This window comes from Paramormyrops kingsleyae, chromosome 3 (genome assembly GCF_048594095.1).
Source record: "Paramormyrops kingsleyae isolate MSU_618 chromosome 3, PKINGS_0.4, whole genome shotgun sequence".
Classification (NCBI taxonomy): Eukaryota; Metazoa; Chordata; class Actinopteri; order Osteoglossiformes; family Mormyridae; genus Paramormyrops; species Paramormyrops kingsleyae.
The window spans coordinates 7,282,563-7,295,565 of record NC_132799.1 but is presented as its reverse complement, the minus strand read 5'-3'; the positions used below and the strand labels follow the sequence as shown (position 1 = coordinate 7,295,565).

At 52.7% G+C, this 13,003-nt stretch overlaps 1 protein-coding gene across 2 annotated transcripts in view; it reads left to right on the top strand.

The window, feature by feature from the left end:
• LOC111858682 (homeobox protein Meis1) overlaps positions 1–12,774 on the top strand; it is a 50,450-nt gene extending 37,676 nt beyond the window's left edge. The window contains exons 10-13 of one of the 2 annotated variants that reach the window (XM_072709511.1): positions 6,619–6,681; positions 7,574–7,659; positions 7,858–7,949; positions 11,871–12,774. In XM_072709511.1, the coding sequence (XP_072565612.1) occupies positions 6,619–6,681; positions 7,574–7,659; positions 7,858–7,916 (208 nt within the window). In that variant the 3' untranslated portion in view covers positions 7,917–7,949; positions 11,871–12,774. Of the gene's footprint in view, positions 1–6,618; positions 6,682–7,569; positions 7,660–7,857; positions 7,950–11,870 lie in introns of both variants that reach the window. The other variant, XM_072709510.1, reaches the window with a different exon arrangement.
• The last annotated feature ends 229 nt before the right edge of the window (positions 12,775–13,003 follow it).

Here is a 13,003-nt window from a genome sequence, read left to right as displayed (position 1 = left end):
TTGGCTCCTCCCCCACAACACCCTCGTCTGCCTGGGGGGGGCCGCGACGTCCGCCGTGACGTGTAAACAGCCTTTGGCGCGTGACCTGGGGTTCAGATCTGGATCTGGATCCTGCTCCAGCGCCATTGTCGCCTAATTAATGAGAGCTGGGTAATGGCTCGAACCCAGGGCTGACCTCCCATCAGCGCATCCTGGGGATTGTTCGCTGTGACCTCACGGCTGGTCTGTGTCAGGCAGGCTTGGGTGGGGGACTCATCAGGTGAATGGGATGATGTCACCATGTGGTGGGCGTGGCCTGGGCAGTGTGTTACGCTTGACCGGGCTTTTACTAAACCTCATATCAGCCACTGTAAAGCGAGTGAAGAGCTATAACCTGGAAATGTACTGAAAGAGAGAGAGAGAGAGAGAGAGACGGAAGGCCCATGAGGACGAAGGTCTGTGCACCTGACGTTAGACCATCTTAGTAGTCCTCCATTGGCCATCTCCATGGCAACCCCTGCTGATGCGATCTCATGAGCTTCTTGTACTTAGAGCCGATTGCCCGTGCTATGATTTTATTTACTGCACACCCCCATGGTCCAGGAATCATCTATAACATAACTAACATACATAACAAGACCAAACGGTACGATAACTATCCAAAGGTGTCTAGGATAGCCCTCTTTTGCCCCAAACTTCGTAATTCTGGTTTAGCACTAGTTAAATCTGGTTTAGTCCTAGTTAATCCCAAATCAGCCGTGTTTGACTGAGGAGTCAGATCTGGTCTAGCATTAAGTGGTTTGTAAAAAAAAAAAACCGCATTAAACAGGCAGCCAAACACACGGAAGCTACACGGCGCTTCAAAGCGCAGGGGGCTGTCGCTGAATTGTTAACACGCGCGTTTTCCCTTTCATTATTGATGATGGCGGAACAGGGCGGCTGGGGGGGGGGGGGGGGGGGCATCTGTAAATTGTGGCTGTGGAGATTAAATGTGAGATTCTAAAGAGCAGCCGGGGATGGGGGTGGGGGGGGGGGTCAGGGGTGCAGATCGCTCATGAATTATTGGCAAGTACACAGTACTGAGGAGGTGGCCCTCAGCGCGCAGGGGCCAGGGGCCAGGGGCCGGCAAGATGGGCTTGGCCAATCGCGTGGTAGCTAGCTCAGAGGGATGGGTTTGGGGGGGCGGGTCCATCCTGCTGTGTCTGTGGACTGTTTCAACTGGTAAACCCTTTAATCGGGGAGAGGGGGCAGGGATGTGGCCTGGGGGGGTCAGAACAAAGGGGGGGGGGGTGAGGAATTGTACCTCCTTGAATGTTATCAGCTGAGATAAACGTGTGCTTCTTCATAGCTGGATTGGGTGTCTGAGCTGCTTCTTCCCCAGGCTCTGGTCAAGTAGCTTAGCGCTCCATCGCTAGGGTCAGGGAGGCATTTTAAGTTTTATTGCCCCCCCCCCCTCCAAGAATAGCTGTTCAGCGTTTCTGTTCTCTTTAATCCCCTCCCCTGTGCTTTTTATAAACATGGGGGGCGCCCCAATGGGCTCACTCGCTTTTGTTTGCGGGGGAGGGTTGTGACCCGGTTCACCATGACCCCTCCCCGACCCCTGGCGGCCGCGGCCCCTTTCCAGGGCGGGTTACGCGAGTCGAGGAATGCCGCCATTCCGGGTCGAATCCCGGCGGCTGGTAGACAGACCCGGCGGATGAGCCTTACATCACACATCCGGGAGTGCATGGCGTAGCTCATGGGGTCGACGTGCGTGGGGGGGGGGGGGGTGTCGGGGTGAGACGGTAAGAGAGCGTTCTGAGAACACTCCATAAAGCACGAACGATCCGAAATCGATGGCGGGGTCCTCAGGTTTCAGCACAGGCCGCCCCACTCTTCCTGATGGAATTTAATAATCCCCTTAAAGACGGTGTTTGGGCCCCGCGATGGATTGTTTTGTCAATAAGGCAGCTTTTACGAAGGTCTTAAAAGCAGGAAGAGCGGAGTGCCGGGCGTGTGGTGGAGGAGAGGAGGGGGAGAAACAGAGAGGCGGCGCTCAGAGGAATCGCGGATCCTGTTTCTGAGCGGGTGAGAGAGAGAGGGAGAGAGAGGGAGAGAGAGGCCGGGAGCGGAGGGCAGGGAGGGGGAGGCTTCTTCGCAGGGCCCTGCTTCCCGACACAGGCCTCCCTGTGCAGAGAGGGGTTGCGACTTGTTCCCTGCCTTCCCCCCCCATCCCTCACCTCCAGCCTCCTCTGTATCTCTGCTTTTTTAATCCCCTCCTTTATCTGATAAGGCTCTTGCACCAAAATCAGAACTTCTGATAAAAGTCAACCCCGGCAGGCAACAGGTGACGACTGGGTAGAGGACCTCTGTGTGTGTGTGTGTGTGTGTGTGTGTGTGTGTGTGTGTGTCTGTGTGTGTGTGTGTGTGTGTGTGTGTGTGTATGTGTCTGTGTGTGTGTGTGTGTGTGTGTGTGTGTGTGTGTGTGTGTGTGTGTGTGTGTGTGTGTGAGCGGGTTTACCTATCCTTATGGGGACACAATGTCCCCATAACGTGATAAATATCTGTTTTTTTTCCCTTATGGGGACCGGTTTCCTGGTCCCCATAAGGGAAAACTCTATTTTATAAAAATCGGTGACTGCTATGAAAAAACTAAAAATGCAAAAACTCTTGTATTTTGTTAGGTTACTTATGGTTATGGTTAGGGCAGGGTAGGGGTTAAGGTTGTCATAGTTAGCGTTAGCATTTTTCCCATTGAAATGAATGAGCGGTCCCCATAAGGATATGTTTACCCTACATGTGTGTGTGTGTGTGTGTGTGTGTGTGTATCTGAGTGGCGGGCAGGTCCCTCAGGTCCCGGCAGCTATGTATAGCACCTTCAGCACGAGTCTCCTGGCCTTTCAGCAGAACACTACCCCCCCACCCCCCAGGTTACAGAGGTAACAGAATAAAGTGTACCTGCAGACCAAGCCATGTGTTACAAAAGGTTTGTTTGGGGAGGGGGGCAGAACCAAGAGGGACAGGTGCAGTTGGTCGTGTTTTTAAGTCCCATAGTTTTATCACGCCTGTTGCAGACCCAGCTTGGAGGAGTCTAACCAGGACTAAAGGCTCCATCTTTTCAGGATCTGGCGACCTGCATGGGCCTGATCCACCCCCCCCCCCCCCCCGCCACATTCTGTGTGTTTTAATAAGGAATTAGGGGGCGGCCTGACTCGTGTGTGTGTTTGCAGGGCGTGTGTGCATGCATGTGTGTGCCTGTTTCTTTGTTTGACAGTAATCCACCCGCGGGCCGGATTAAGTGTGCATCCCCTGTGTGTGTGTGTGTGTGTGTGTGTGACTGTGTCTGTTTGTCTGTGTGTGTGTGTGTCTGTGTGTGTGTCTGTGTGTACCTGTGTGCTGGGGAGAGCGAAGCGTGGGGTCATTATGAGGATGAGGGGCTGTTAGAGAGTTACAGTGTGGGGGGGGGCTACGGTTGATTCTGTGACTTGGGTCCCTCTGGGCACTCTGCTTGGTGACCGAATTATGCAAGATGCCAGGTGAAAAACACTGCATGGAGGGCGAGGGAGAGAGAGAGAGAGAGAGAGAGAGGAGAGAGAGAGAGAGAGAGAGAGAGAGGGAGAGAGAGAGAGAGAGAGAGAGGGAGAGAGGTATCCCGCTGTGGAGTGACCTCCTGCCCACCAAACCCCAGACTAACTGGGTGCAAAATGACCCAGCAGTTTAGGTGGGGTCACCTGATGCTGCATACAGCACTCATATTACCCCAGCCCCCCCCCCCCCCCACCCTCAGCAAGGTGAAGGAGAGCTGACTTCCCCCCCCCCCCCACCCCCACCGACATATTCTCACTGAAGGACCTTTCGATTTTCACCATCCCTGGAATTTCTCAGCACAGGCAGGGTACCATAGCTGATGCCCCCCCCCCCCCCCCCAGCCCATCGCCACCATGATGGGGATGGGAATAAAAGAGTACTGGGACCAGAGGATGTGAGTGGGGGAGTGGGAATGACTGAATTAGTGAACGACTGTGAGAGTGGGCATGTCCAACAGTGTGTACACGCTGTATCCAGGGAGGGGCACGTGATACGTGGGCAGGCGGAAGACGGGGGTGTGTAATGCCGGGGTAGGGGGGCAGGCTGGGTGACGGCCACAGGACAGTTTGGATGCAGTAGAGCGATTGTCACCTGATGGTGGGATGACAGTATTATTTATGTTGTTTAGTACAATTCGTACAATTTTCCTCAGCTGGATATTTTAGTGGTGATACAGCCCCAATCCCCGTCCCCCCCAACTCACCAACAGACACGAACGCCCAAAGCAACCAAGCACAAACTCGACATGCGCTTTCTCGGTGGTTAACCAGTCGTTCAGAGATCTAGACGTAGATGAAATGCACGCCTTTTCTGGAAAGACCAAACGATGTCTCTGAAATATCTCAACGACTTGGGGGTCCAGAGGGCTTTCAAGGCGCCTGGCGCTGAACGCGCCGCAATGGGATCTAAACGCAGTGGCCTGGATTCTTAAAGGCCCGAACGCAAGATCATTGAGTCCGGAGTCATGTGACATTTCCACACACTGCCGGGGGAGCGTTCCTTAGATCTGTGAGGTCCGACCGGGGTGAAGCCAACGGGGTCGCTGACTGTGATTCGGCATTACCAGCTGCAAATAGCGGGACCCTCTCGATTAGACGCACCCATGTAATACCCTCTCCACTGACCTATGGGGGGGGGGGTGAAAAAAATCTGGCACTAAATATAAGTATAAAGCTTCTTCCCCAACCCCTGGCCCCTTCCTGATAGTTAAGTTAAACCAGTAAAACCAGTAAAGCAAACTGAGATTAGTGTGAGAAAAGGCAAAAAGTCAAGGAGGGGTGTCACGGACCTTTTTGGGGGGGCCTGCCCCATGAGGGCACGTGGGTAGGATTAACACTCTCGCGTTTTTCCCCCGGTGTCAGGGTCACCGGTTGCATATGTGTGTGGGGGGGGGGGACCATGACTGACTCTCAGCCCCCCCAACTCCCGAATCATGACTCCCGATTCTCCTCATTTCTTGTCTCTTTAAAGTTGTTATTTTTCCTTCCTTTGTTTAAAGTGTAACTGTGCAAAGTCCCAACAGTGGCGTTTTGCTCAAAAAATAACTCTCCATTGTCAGGGAGGATGGGGGGGGGGGTGAGGTGTGTGGTGGGGGGGGGGTTGAATAGTGGCTTCATTGTGGGGTGGTGGGAAGCAGAGCCTGAGCAGGCCATAAACGCAGCCCTGTGGTGTGTGTGTGTGTGTGTGTGGGGGGGGGGGGGTCACACAGAGGTGAATCTCCCCTTCTGTGGGGGGGGGGAGGTTTGACTGGCAGCGTGCGGAACGTCACACTCAGCCTTTGTCTCCAGCCCCCCCCCCCCGCCACACCCCCCCAACATTGTGCGACACTTTTTTTTTTGGTTTAAACCGTGCCACGCCGGACCCTATGCATGCTGGCATGGGGGAGATTCCCGTCCCGTGGGGGGGCTGAGAGAAAAAGGGGTCACCGGCGAAGCAGAGCTGACCCCCGCGTGACCCCAGCTTCAGATCCAGCCGGGAAATGGAGAGAGGCAATAAAAGAGGCCTCGCCGGAGCCCCCCCCCCCTGTGGTACGAGCGGAGCGGAGCAGGCGGTGATAAAAGTACAGACGTTCCCTCATTCGATGGTGCCCCGCCATGCCATTACATTCTTTTCCTGTTTTTTCTTCCTTATTTAAGACAAAAAAAAACTTTTAAAGGGCAAGGTGGACACTTTGCAGCGAGACGGAGATCGCAGGGGGGGGGGACAGTCGACCAATTAGGAAGTCAAGCAGATGCCCACACGGGCGGCTGTTTGTTCGTTTTTCTTTTCTGTTTTGTTTTTCGTCCTTTATCTTCACCTTCTGCCCCCCCCCACAACCCCTGCCCCACCTCCCGATTCTTTGCCTTTCTCTGAAAGGGCCAGCGCTGCCATTGTCTTGCCAAACAACTCCTCTAATTCCCCCCTCCCACCAAACTCCAGCCCCCCCCCCCCCACTCACCCACCAAAAGATGAAATGGAAATATCCAGCCACAGTAGGGAGGAGGTGGGGGGGTCATAAATCAAGTCAGAACCCCTGAGCTTGCACTCTAAAGGGTCATGGGGGGTCACTGGGGGTCACAGGGCTGCTCCAGAAAGCTTTAGGCTGAGCAAGACCAGAGTGGGGGGCGGGGAGGGGGGGAGAGGGGTAGGGATGGGGGTCATAAGCCATGCATGCCAAATATGCTGACTTCACAAGCACATGCACAAACTGGCAACCTCCCCCCCCCCCTGCAGTCACATGGCCCACAAGGAAAAACATTTTGTCGTTGAGAGGGAATCTAAGGGTCCAACAGGAATCCAGGGTAACAGGAACGGTGAGGCCTTTTCAAACTCGCAGCGAAGGAGTTTCCATCCGTTAGCGAGTCAATACAGGCTGGATGCTTAGCGAGTCAATAACATGCCTCAGCTATCCACCATCAGAGGGTTCTGATACGACGGTGCCACGGCCTTCCGGGCCTCTCCGGCCTGTGTGTGGCTGTCAAGGGCCACCAATCTGCTGTGGGTCACGGCTTCTCCACACCTCCTTCCACCCTGTCAGATGATTCGTGTTGTTATTTGTTTAAATAACCCCCCCCCCCCCTCCATCTCTTCCAGGTTCATTAATGCACGACGGAGAATAGTACAGCCCATGATCGACCAGTCCAACCGAGCAGGCAAGTCCTCCTTAGCAACCACACCCAAGTCCTCCATGACCCATGCTCCGAACCTCCCCCCCCACCAGCAACGTTACCCGGCCCACTTACAGCTCGGACCAGCTGGACCCAAAGTGGGTGTTGCCATCGCGTACCAGAAGCAGGACGTAGGGGGAGGGGCAGGTGGAGCTGGCTCCTGTCCGGCGCGTGCTCCCTGCCCCCCCGCTGCCCACCCCCTCGCCCCGCTGCCAGGGGGCCCCGGAGCATGGCTTGTGGTGCACTGCCCATAAACTTTATTACCTGTAATAAGGGTCAGGGGTCGGTGAGGTCAGAACTGCATTAGGGACTCTGTAAAGTTCAAAGGCAGTCCCTGGGGGCTCGCCCATGTGGGAGCCCATACAGGGGGTTAGTCCAGTTTGTTTAGGATTAGAGTTTGGCGGGGTAGGGGTCCTAATCCTTTTCAAATACGCTACTGATTGTTGAAGCTCCTTTAATTAGCTATTTGTTATTCTAACGGACTAACTGGGTCTCGTTGTTCCCAAACTAACGCTCGTCCAACTTCCGAAGACAAACTGGCCCCCCTGCCCATTTCCTCAGACTGGGATCACATGGGATTGTGTTCGTGAATGGGATTTGCATTTTTTTTTTCTGGGGGGAAAAACAGCTACAATTAGGCAGAGTTGTTAAAGAGCTGAACCATGAGGTTATGGGTTCAAGTCCCAGCAGGGTGGGGAGTCCCTGCTCTCGTGCTGCTTGGTAGGGAGCTCAGGCGAAATCTGCTCTGGTAAATTATCCAGGAGCATAAATTGGTTCAGGGTTTGTTCTTTTTTTTTTTTTTTTAATAAGAGGTTGGATAGTGAAGGAAAACAAGAGCAATGATAAAAATAATGATTCCCAGTCGTCTCATTTGCAGTCAGTCAGGGCGCGCCCTACAACCCCGACGGGCAGCCAATGGGAGGCTTCGTCATGGACGGCCAGCAGCACATGGGCATCAGACCGCCTGGTAAAGCCTGATTACGTGTCCCCACCCCCAATCCCACCCCCACCCCAAACAATTCCTCAGGTGTGGTTTGTAACATACCCTCCACCCTTTTGTTTTCCCAAGTGTCAGTGAGCTAACAGGGACCTCACCCCCCATGTAGCTATCCCCCCCCCCGAAAGCTGATCTCCGTGCTCCTTCCTTTCCTCTCTCTTCTTCCAGGGCCCATGAGCGGAATGGGTATGAACATGGGAATGGAGGGACAGTGGCACTACATGTAACCGTCATGCTAAGCCCCCACAAGCCAGGGGGATGTAAGTAGCCGCAGGATAAACACGCACGCTCCTCCACCTTGCCATTTTCCCCCGTTTTGTTTTTTTTTTCTTTAAGCGGGGGTGTGTTTCGGTTTCATTTGGGCACCTGAAGGCCCCCCCCCCAGAATGGCGTGGCGCGTTGGACGCAAATTGGAGCGGGGGGGAGCCTGTGAAAGAGAGAGAGAGAGAGACTGGCAGGGGCGAGAAGGGACAGCAGCTGGGAGGAAAGGAAAGCAGACTGGGGGGGGGGGGGGGTTGCCATGGTAACCGTCTGATTGGCAAAATGTAAGCGGCCGGGCAGCGGGAGGAGGAGAGATCTTGTCCCCAAAGTGTCATAAATCTGTCTCACGGCAGGTAATGCGTGAGACGCATTAATGCATTGACCTGTGAGATGGGGGCTAAAGAAAGAAAGAAAGAGAGAGAACCCTGAGGCAGAAGACACTCCCACAGGCACTTTGAACCCAGTGTGGCGCCACCTAGCTGTGAGGGTGTGACATGGCAGCAGAGGCTGCAGTGTGTTCACCGGGCCATCCTGCCACACTCTCCCTAATTGGCTGTGTCCAAATTAAATATGCCATCACGGGCAGCGTGACGAATGGACCTGACTGAGCCGGCCTACAGAAGCGGGGGTCATTAATGAACTGTTCCTGTGAGATGGCCCCAGTGCAGCAAACCTCCCTTGCAGGCTCGCACTTCAGCGAGCGAGGATAGGCGAGCACCGTGTATGTCCACTCCGCGGTTTTTATTCCGGTCTGCCCTCGGTGTGGGATCCGTAGCGACCCCTTTCTTACACAACTTGGGGAGAGGGGGCAGCAGGAACAAGGCGCCCCCCCCCCCCCCCCAATCCCTGGCTTGTGCAACCCCTATCTTCCCAGCAGCTGCGTTAACTCCCAGAATGCCGTGCTGAAAGGCCCACCTCCGAAGGTCTCAGTTTACACGCCAAGCTCTGTAATTGGGCCACGTGTGGAATCCAAAATGAGACGGGAACACTGGGGGCAGAGGCGGCGTGTAACCAAGACGTCGTCACCGTGAAGAGACTCCCCTTTACGACTTCATCACCGATATTTCCTGTCTGGTCTCATTTAAATATTTTTTGCTTCGTTTCTAGGTCAATTAAATGTAAGTGATGTGTTATACTCTTCATGACCAATTAAATTAATAGGTTATTATGAAAAAAGAAAAAAAAAGTTATCTTATTTGATTAAGGGACTGAGGGTACGTTATATTTTATAAGCAATTTTCATTAGTTGGGAGATTTTCCTTAAGGCAAGATTAAGCAGCTATTTGCAGGGGAGAGACCCAGGACCGTACATGAAGGTGTTCCTGGTTGTAACTCTACAGCATTACTTAAGACCAAAGCCAATTAATCCTACTTATAGAGAAAGCTCTGCTTTGTGCCCCTGATGATTATGAAGCTTATAACCCTTAGAAAACGGGCTCCTGTCAACCCCGATAGACCACAGCAAGCCATGCAGAAGACCCAATCTCTTTGATTGCTGGGAAAATTACTGTTTTCCGTCTGCACCCCTCCCCTGGCACCCCGTCCCTCTTTTTGTTATTTTGCAAAATTAGCCAAGGGGGGTGAATATTGCCTTTTTAAAATTTGTATTCTTTTTTGGACTATAGTGATCACAGTGCAGAAATTAATTATGACCATATAGGGGTTTCCCTCGTGCCCCAGTGCGGTTTTGCTGCACCGCCGTGCCAACCCTGACCTACCCGCCCCTGCCGCCGCATGTCGTTTGGGGATTCCGCTCCCCCAATTACGAAGCCTCTCGGGGTCAGGGTCCCCCCCTTTCTAGAACCTGGACTCTTTTTTTTTTTTTTTTTAAATCCCCTTTTAAGTAACAGTGAAAAAAAAGAAAAATGAAACCTGGGGCTTTTTGGGGGGGGGGGGGGCATAGATGATTGCTGACGCACACACAGCTCCCGTTGATGGAGTCCCCTGGTACCTCTTAAAACCAGAACCGGACCAGGTCGTTCGCATTAATGAGCTAAACGGCACGCTCTGTTCCCGACACTGTCGCTGCAGCAATGCACCTGACCTGGTCGCATTTCAAACGGCGGCGAACAAAAGGACAAGAGCAGAAAAAAGGCTTTTAATGTTAACTGGCGCCCTTGAGTGTCGCTCTTAAAAATAATAAAAAGAGTGTTTATTTATTTGAATCGACCAGAGGCAATAAATCGTGCACCGGTGCCTGGAAAATGGCCCGCAGAGGCAGGGCTGTCCGAAGCATTTGCCTGTCGGATGACAGACTCCAAGGACCCTTGTCCTCTGCCATCCTCCCTGATGCGGCGTGGGCTTGCACGTAACATACTTGTGAAAATGTTTGACCCGGTCGGTGGGGGGGCACGCACACACAGCGTTCAGAGATTATAGTTTGCAAAAAAAAAATGTTAAAAACACCCAGCATCGGATGAACAGCAGGTTTGTTGGTGCAGTTTTCCAGAAAGATGGTCAGGCCTCCTTGCTTACATTGGGATAATACACTTTTTCCCCCCTGCATCCTTATATGTGCACCTAAGCTCAAAATTTAGCCTCGCTGCAAGCCCCGGCCTGCCCCCAGCCCCACCCCCCCACCCCACCCCAGGGGCAACAGAGAGGATACATTTCAGAACAAGCTTGGTGCTTCCCCACCTTTTCATTTTAGCTTCTCTAACAACTTTCACTCTGCTTTTGAATCATGCATTTATTTATCAATACAGATTTCTCTGAATCACGTGTTAAACGAACACCGTCTCTGTGTGTATCTCCTGGCTTGATCTTGATTTACTTTACCTGTTCACACACATTCATGAATATAACCCTAGTTTCCCTCCAAATTTATATGCTTTTCTAGAGCTGAAAGTAGCAGCAATTGTTGTGTGACTTATGCAAAGTAAATTTCTATTCCATATTTTGTAGCATAAAGACAGGAGCCAGCTGGATTGAATTAGGGAGCCTTCTGAGATTCTCGGATCCTTCTGGAAGGCAGTGTGCTCTAGAAGCACCCAGCCACTCTTTGTGGCCAAACCTGTGCATGAAGAGACAGCCTCTTTAGAGTGAATGAAACACGATTATCTGACATCCCCTGTCTTCTAATGGCAGCGTTTAGAAGCCAGTTACGTTTTTTTTTCCCCCAAAGAGTTTTCCGTACTTCCTGTTATGGCGACATGCAGGCAGAGGCTAGGTCTAGATTACAGAGGGGTGCGGGAAAAGGGGGCGGGGCTTGACATCAAGTAGATGGGCTTCCGATTGTAGACTCTGAAATAGCTGGGGTTAGGGATTGGACGGGAAACGTGCACGTCCACGCATAGGTCACATGACCTTCTGATTCCCTTGACCTCAGCCACAGATTCCGTTGCCGGTCGGGTTTCCTCGGTTATAGTTGATCCTCAGGCGCCTTCAGAGTCCCTCGTGGCGGACCGAGCCGAACAGCTCGTTCACGGGCTCCTGTATCGTCCCACCGGGATGGACTATATCCTGGATTTGTGCTGTAGTCATTTCCATCATCCCTCTATTACTCAGGAGACGCGTTTCCTTCCCGGACTATTTTCGGAAAGCACGGGACATATTTTCTCATCCGCGTGAGCATGGCACTGCATGACAGAAAATTTCCTGAAAAAATTGATGGCGAGAGAGAGAGGGAGAGAGAGAGGGAGAGAGAGAGGACGCCTTCCTTGGTGCCACGGTGCAACATAAACGGTAGAAGGCGCCAACCAGTGATCGCTGACACGATTACGACCGCGTCATTAACATTTTTATGGAGCGTGTGAGGTAATTAGCTATGGCCGGCGAGTGCTCAGGGGGCCGGGGGGGTGGGGGTCGGGGGGTAGGAGGTCATACTGCTGGCTTTGGTGTCCCTGGAACTTTTTCCCCTGACTGTATTCTGTTCCCCCCCCCCCCCCCCCATCTCTCCCCCCGTCCACGTACCAACGCAGGACAGCAGGGCATGCCAGGGAACGGTGTCTGACGGGCATCTGTACGGGCAAGATGAACTACACCCCCTCTCTGAGACGCCCCCCCCTTCCCCCGCGCTCTGCCCTTCTGTGGCACACGCCGTCCTGGGACATGCCCGCCACCACCATGTCACCCCCCTGATGTCAATGCACGGAGGACTGACCCACTCTGCCATGCCCACCACTGCATCCCCCCCCCCCCCCAACCGACGCTCAACATGGAACACTCTGCCCTGGGGGTGGCACACCATGGACCTAACGGCCTGAGGATTGTTTCCTTATTTCAGCGATTTAAGTGAATTTTAAAAAAAAAGTCTATTTTTTTTTCCTTCTTTGGGCGACGATGGTCATATTCAAACTGAAAAACTGACACCCCAGAAGAGGAGGTATCTTCTCCACAAAAGTGAGGAGAGCCAGCTGAGGACACTTTGGACAGGAGGTGCTCAGTAAAAGAACAGCTAAACAGAGACACGATGCGATTAAATCTATATCAGCTCTGAGGGGAGGGACGGGAGCGGGGATATACTATATACTGTTGTAAAATTACCTTGGACTCTCAGGAGAACTGAGAAATAATTATTGTAAATGCTATCGTATTGTTCTGCATATTATGTTGTTTCTAATAGATTTTTTAAAGGATGTGAAGTTTTTTCTTTCCACACTGTGTGTGTGTGCCGCCTCCATAGACGCTGACCTCCTCCCCGATTCACTTGATGTTTAAAAACGGAAGAGAATTAAAAAGAAACGATTCGATCAGATCAATGAAATCGACAAGCCTTACTCCCTTACACCGCGCCCCCCGCCCCCCGTGACAAAAACAAAGGGCTTTATTTGCGAAATTGCTGGGCATTAAAACAGCTCCGTCCTGCGAGGGAGCCTCTCTTCACCTCTGCCGTCGTTTGTCTACCTTTCATCAGCAAACAGATGTACAGCGGAAAGGATGCTGCGGACACACGCATCGGCCGATCAGCTGATCCGGGGGCGTGAGGCCGTTTGGGAACCAAAATGTGTGTGTGTGTGTGTGTGTGTGTGTGTGTGTAAACGATCGTGTGTGTGTGGGCGCCCAAGTGTCACGCCTGTGTCCATTCTCGCGTCTCAACTATGCCTCATCATGG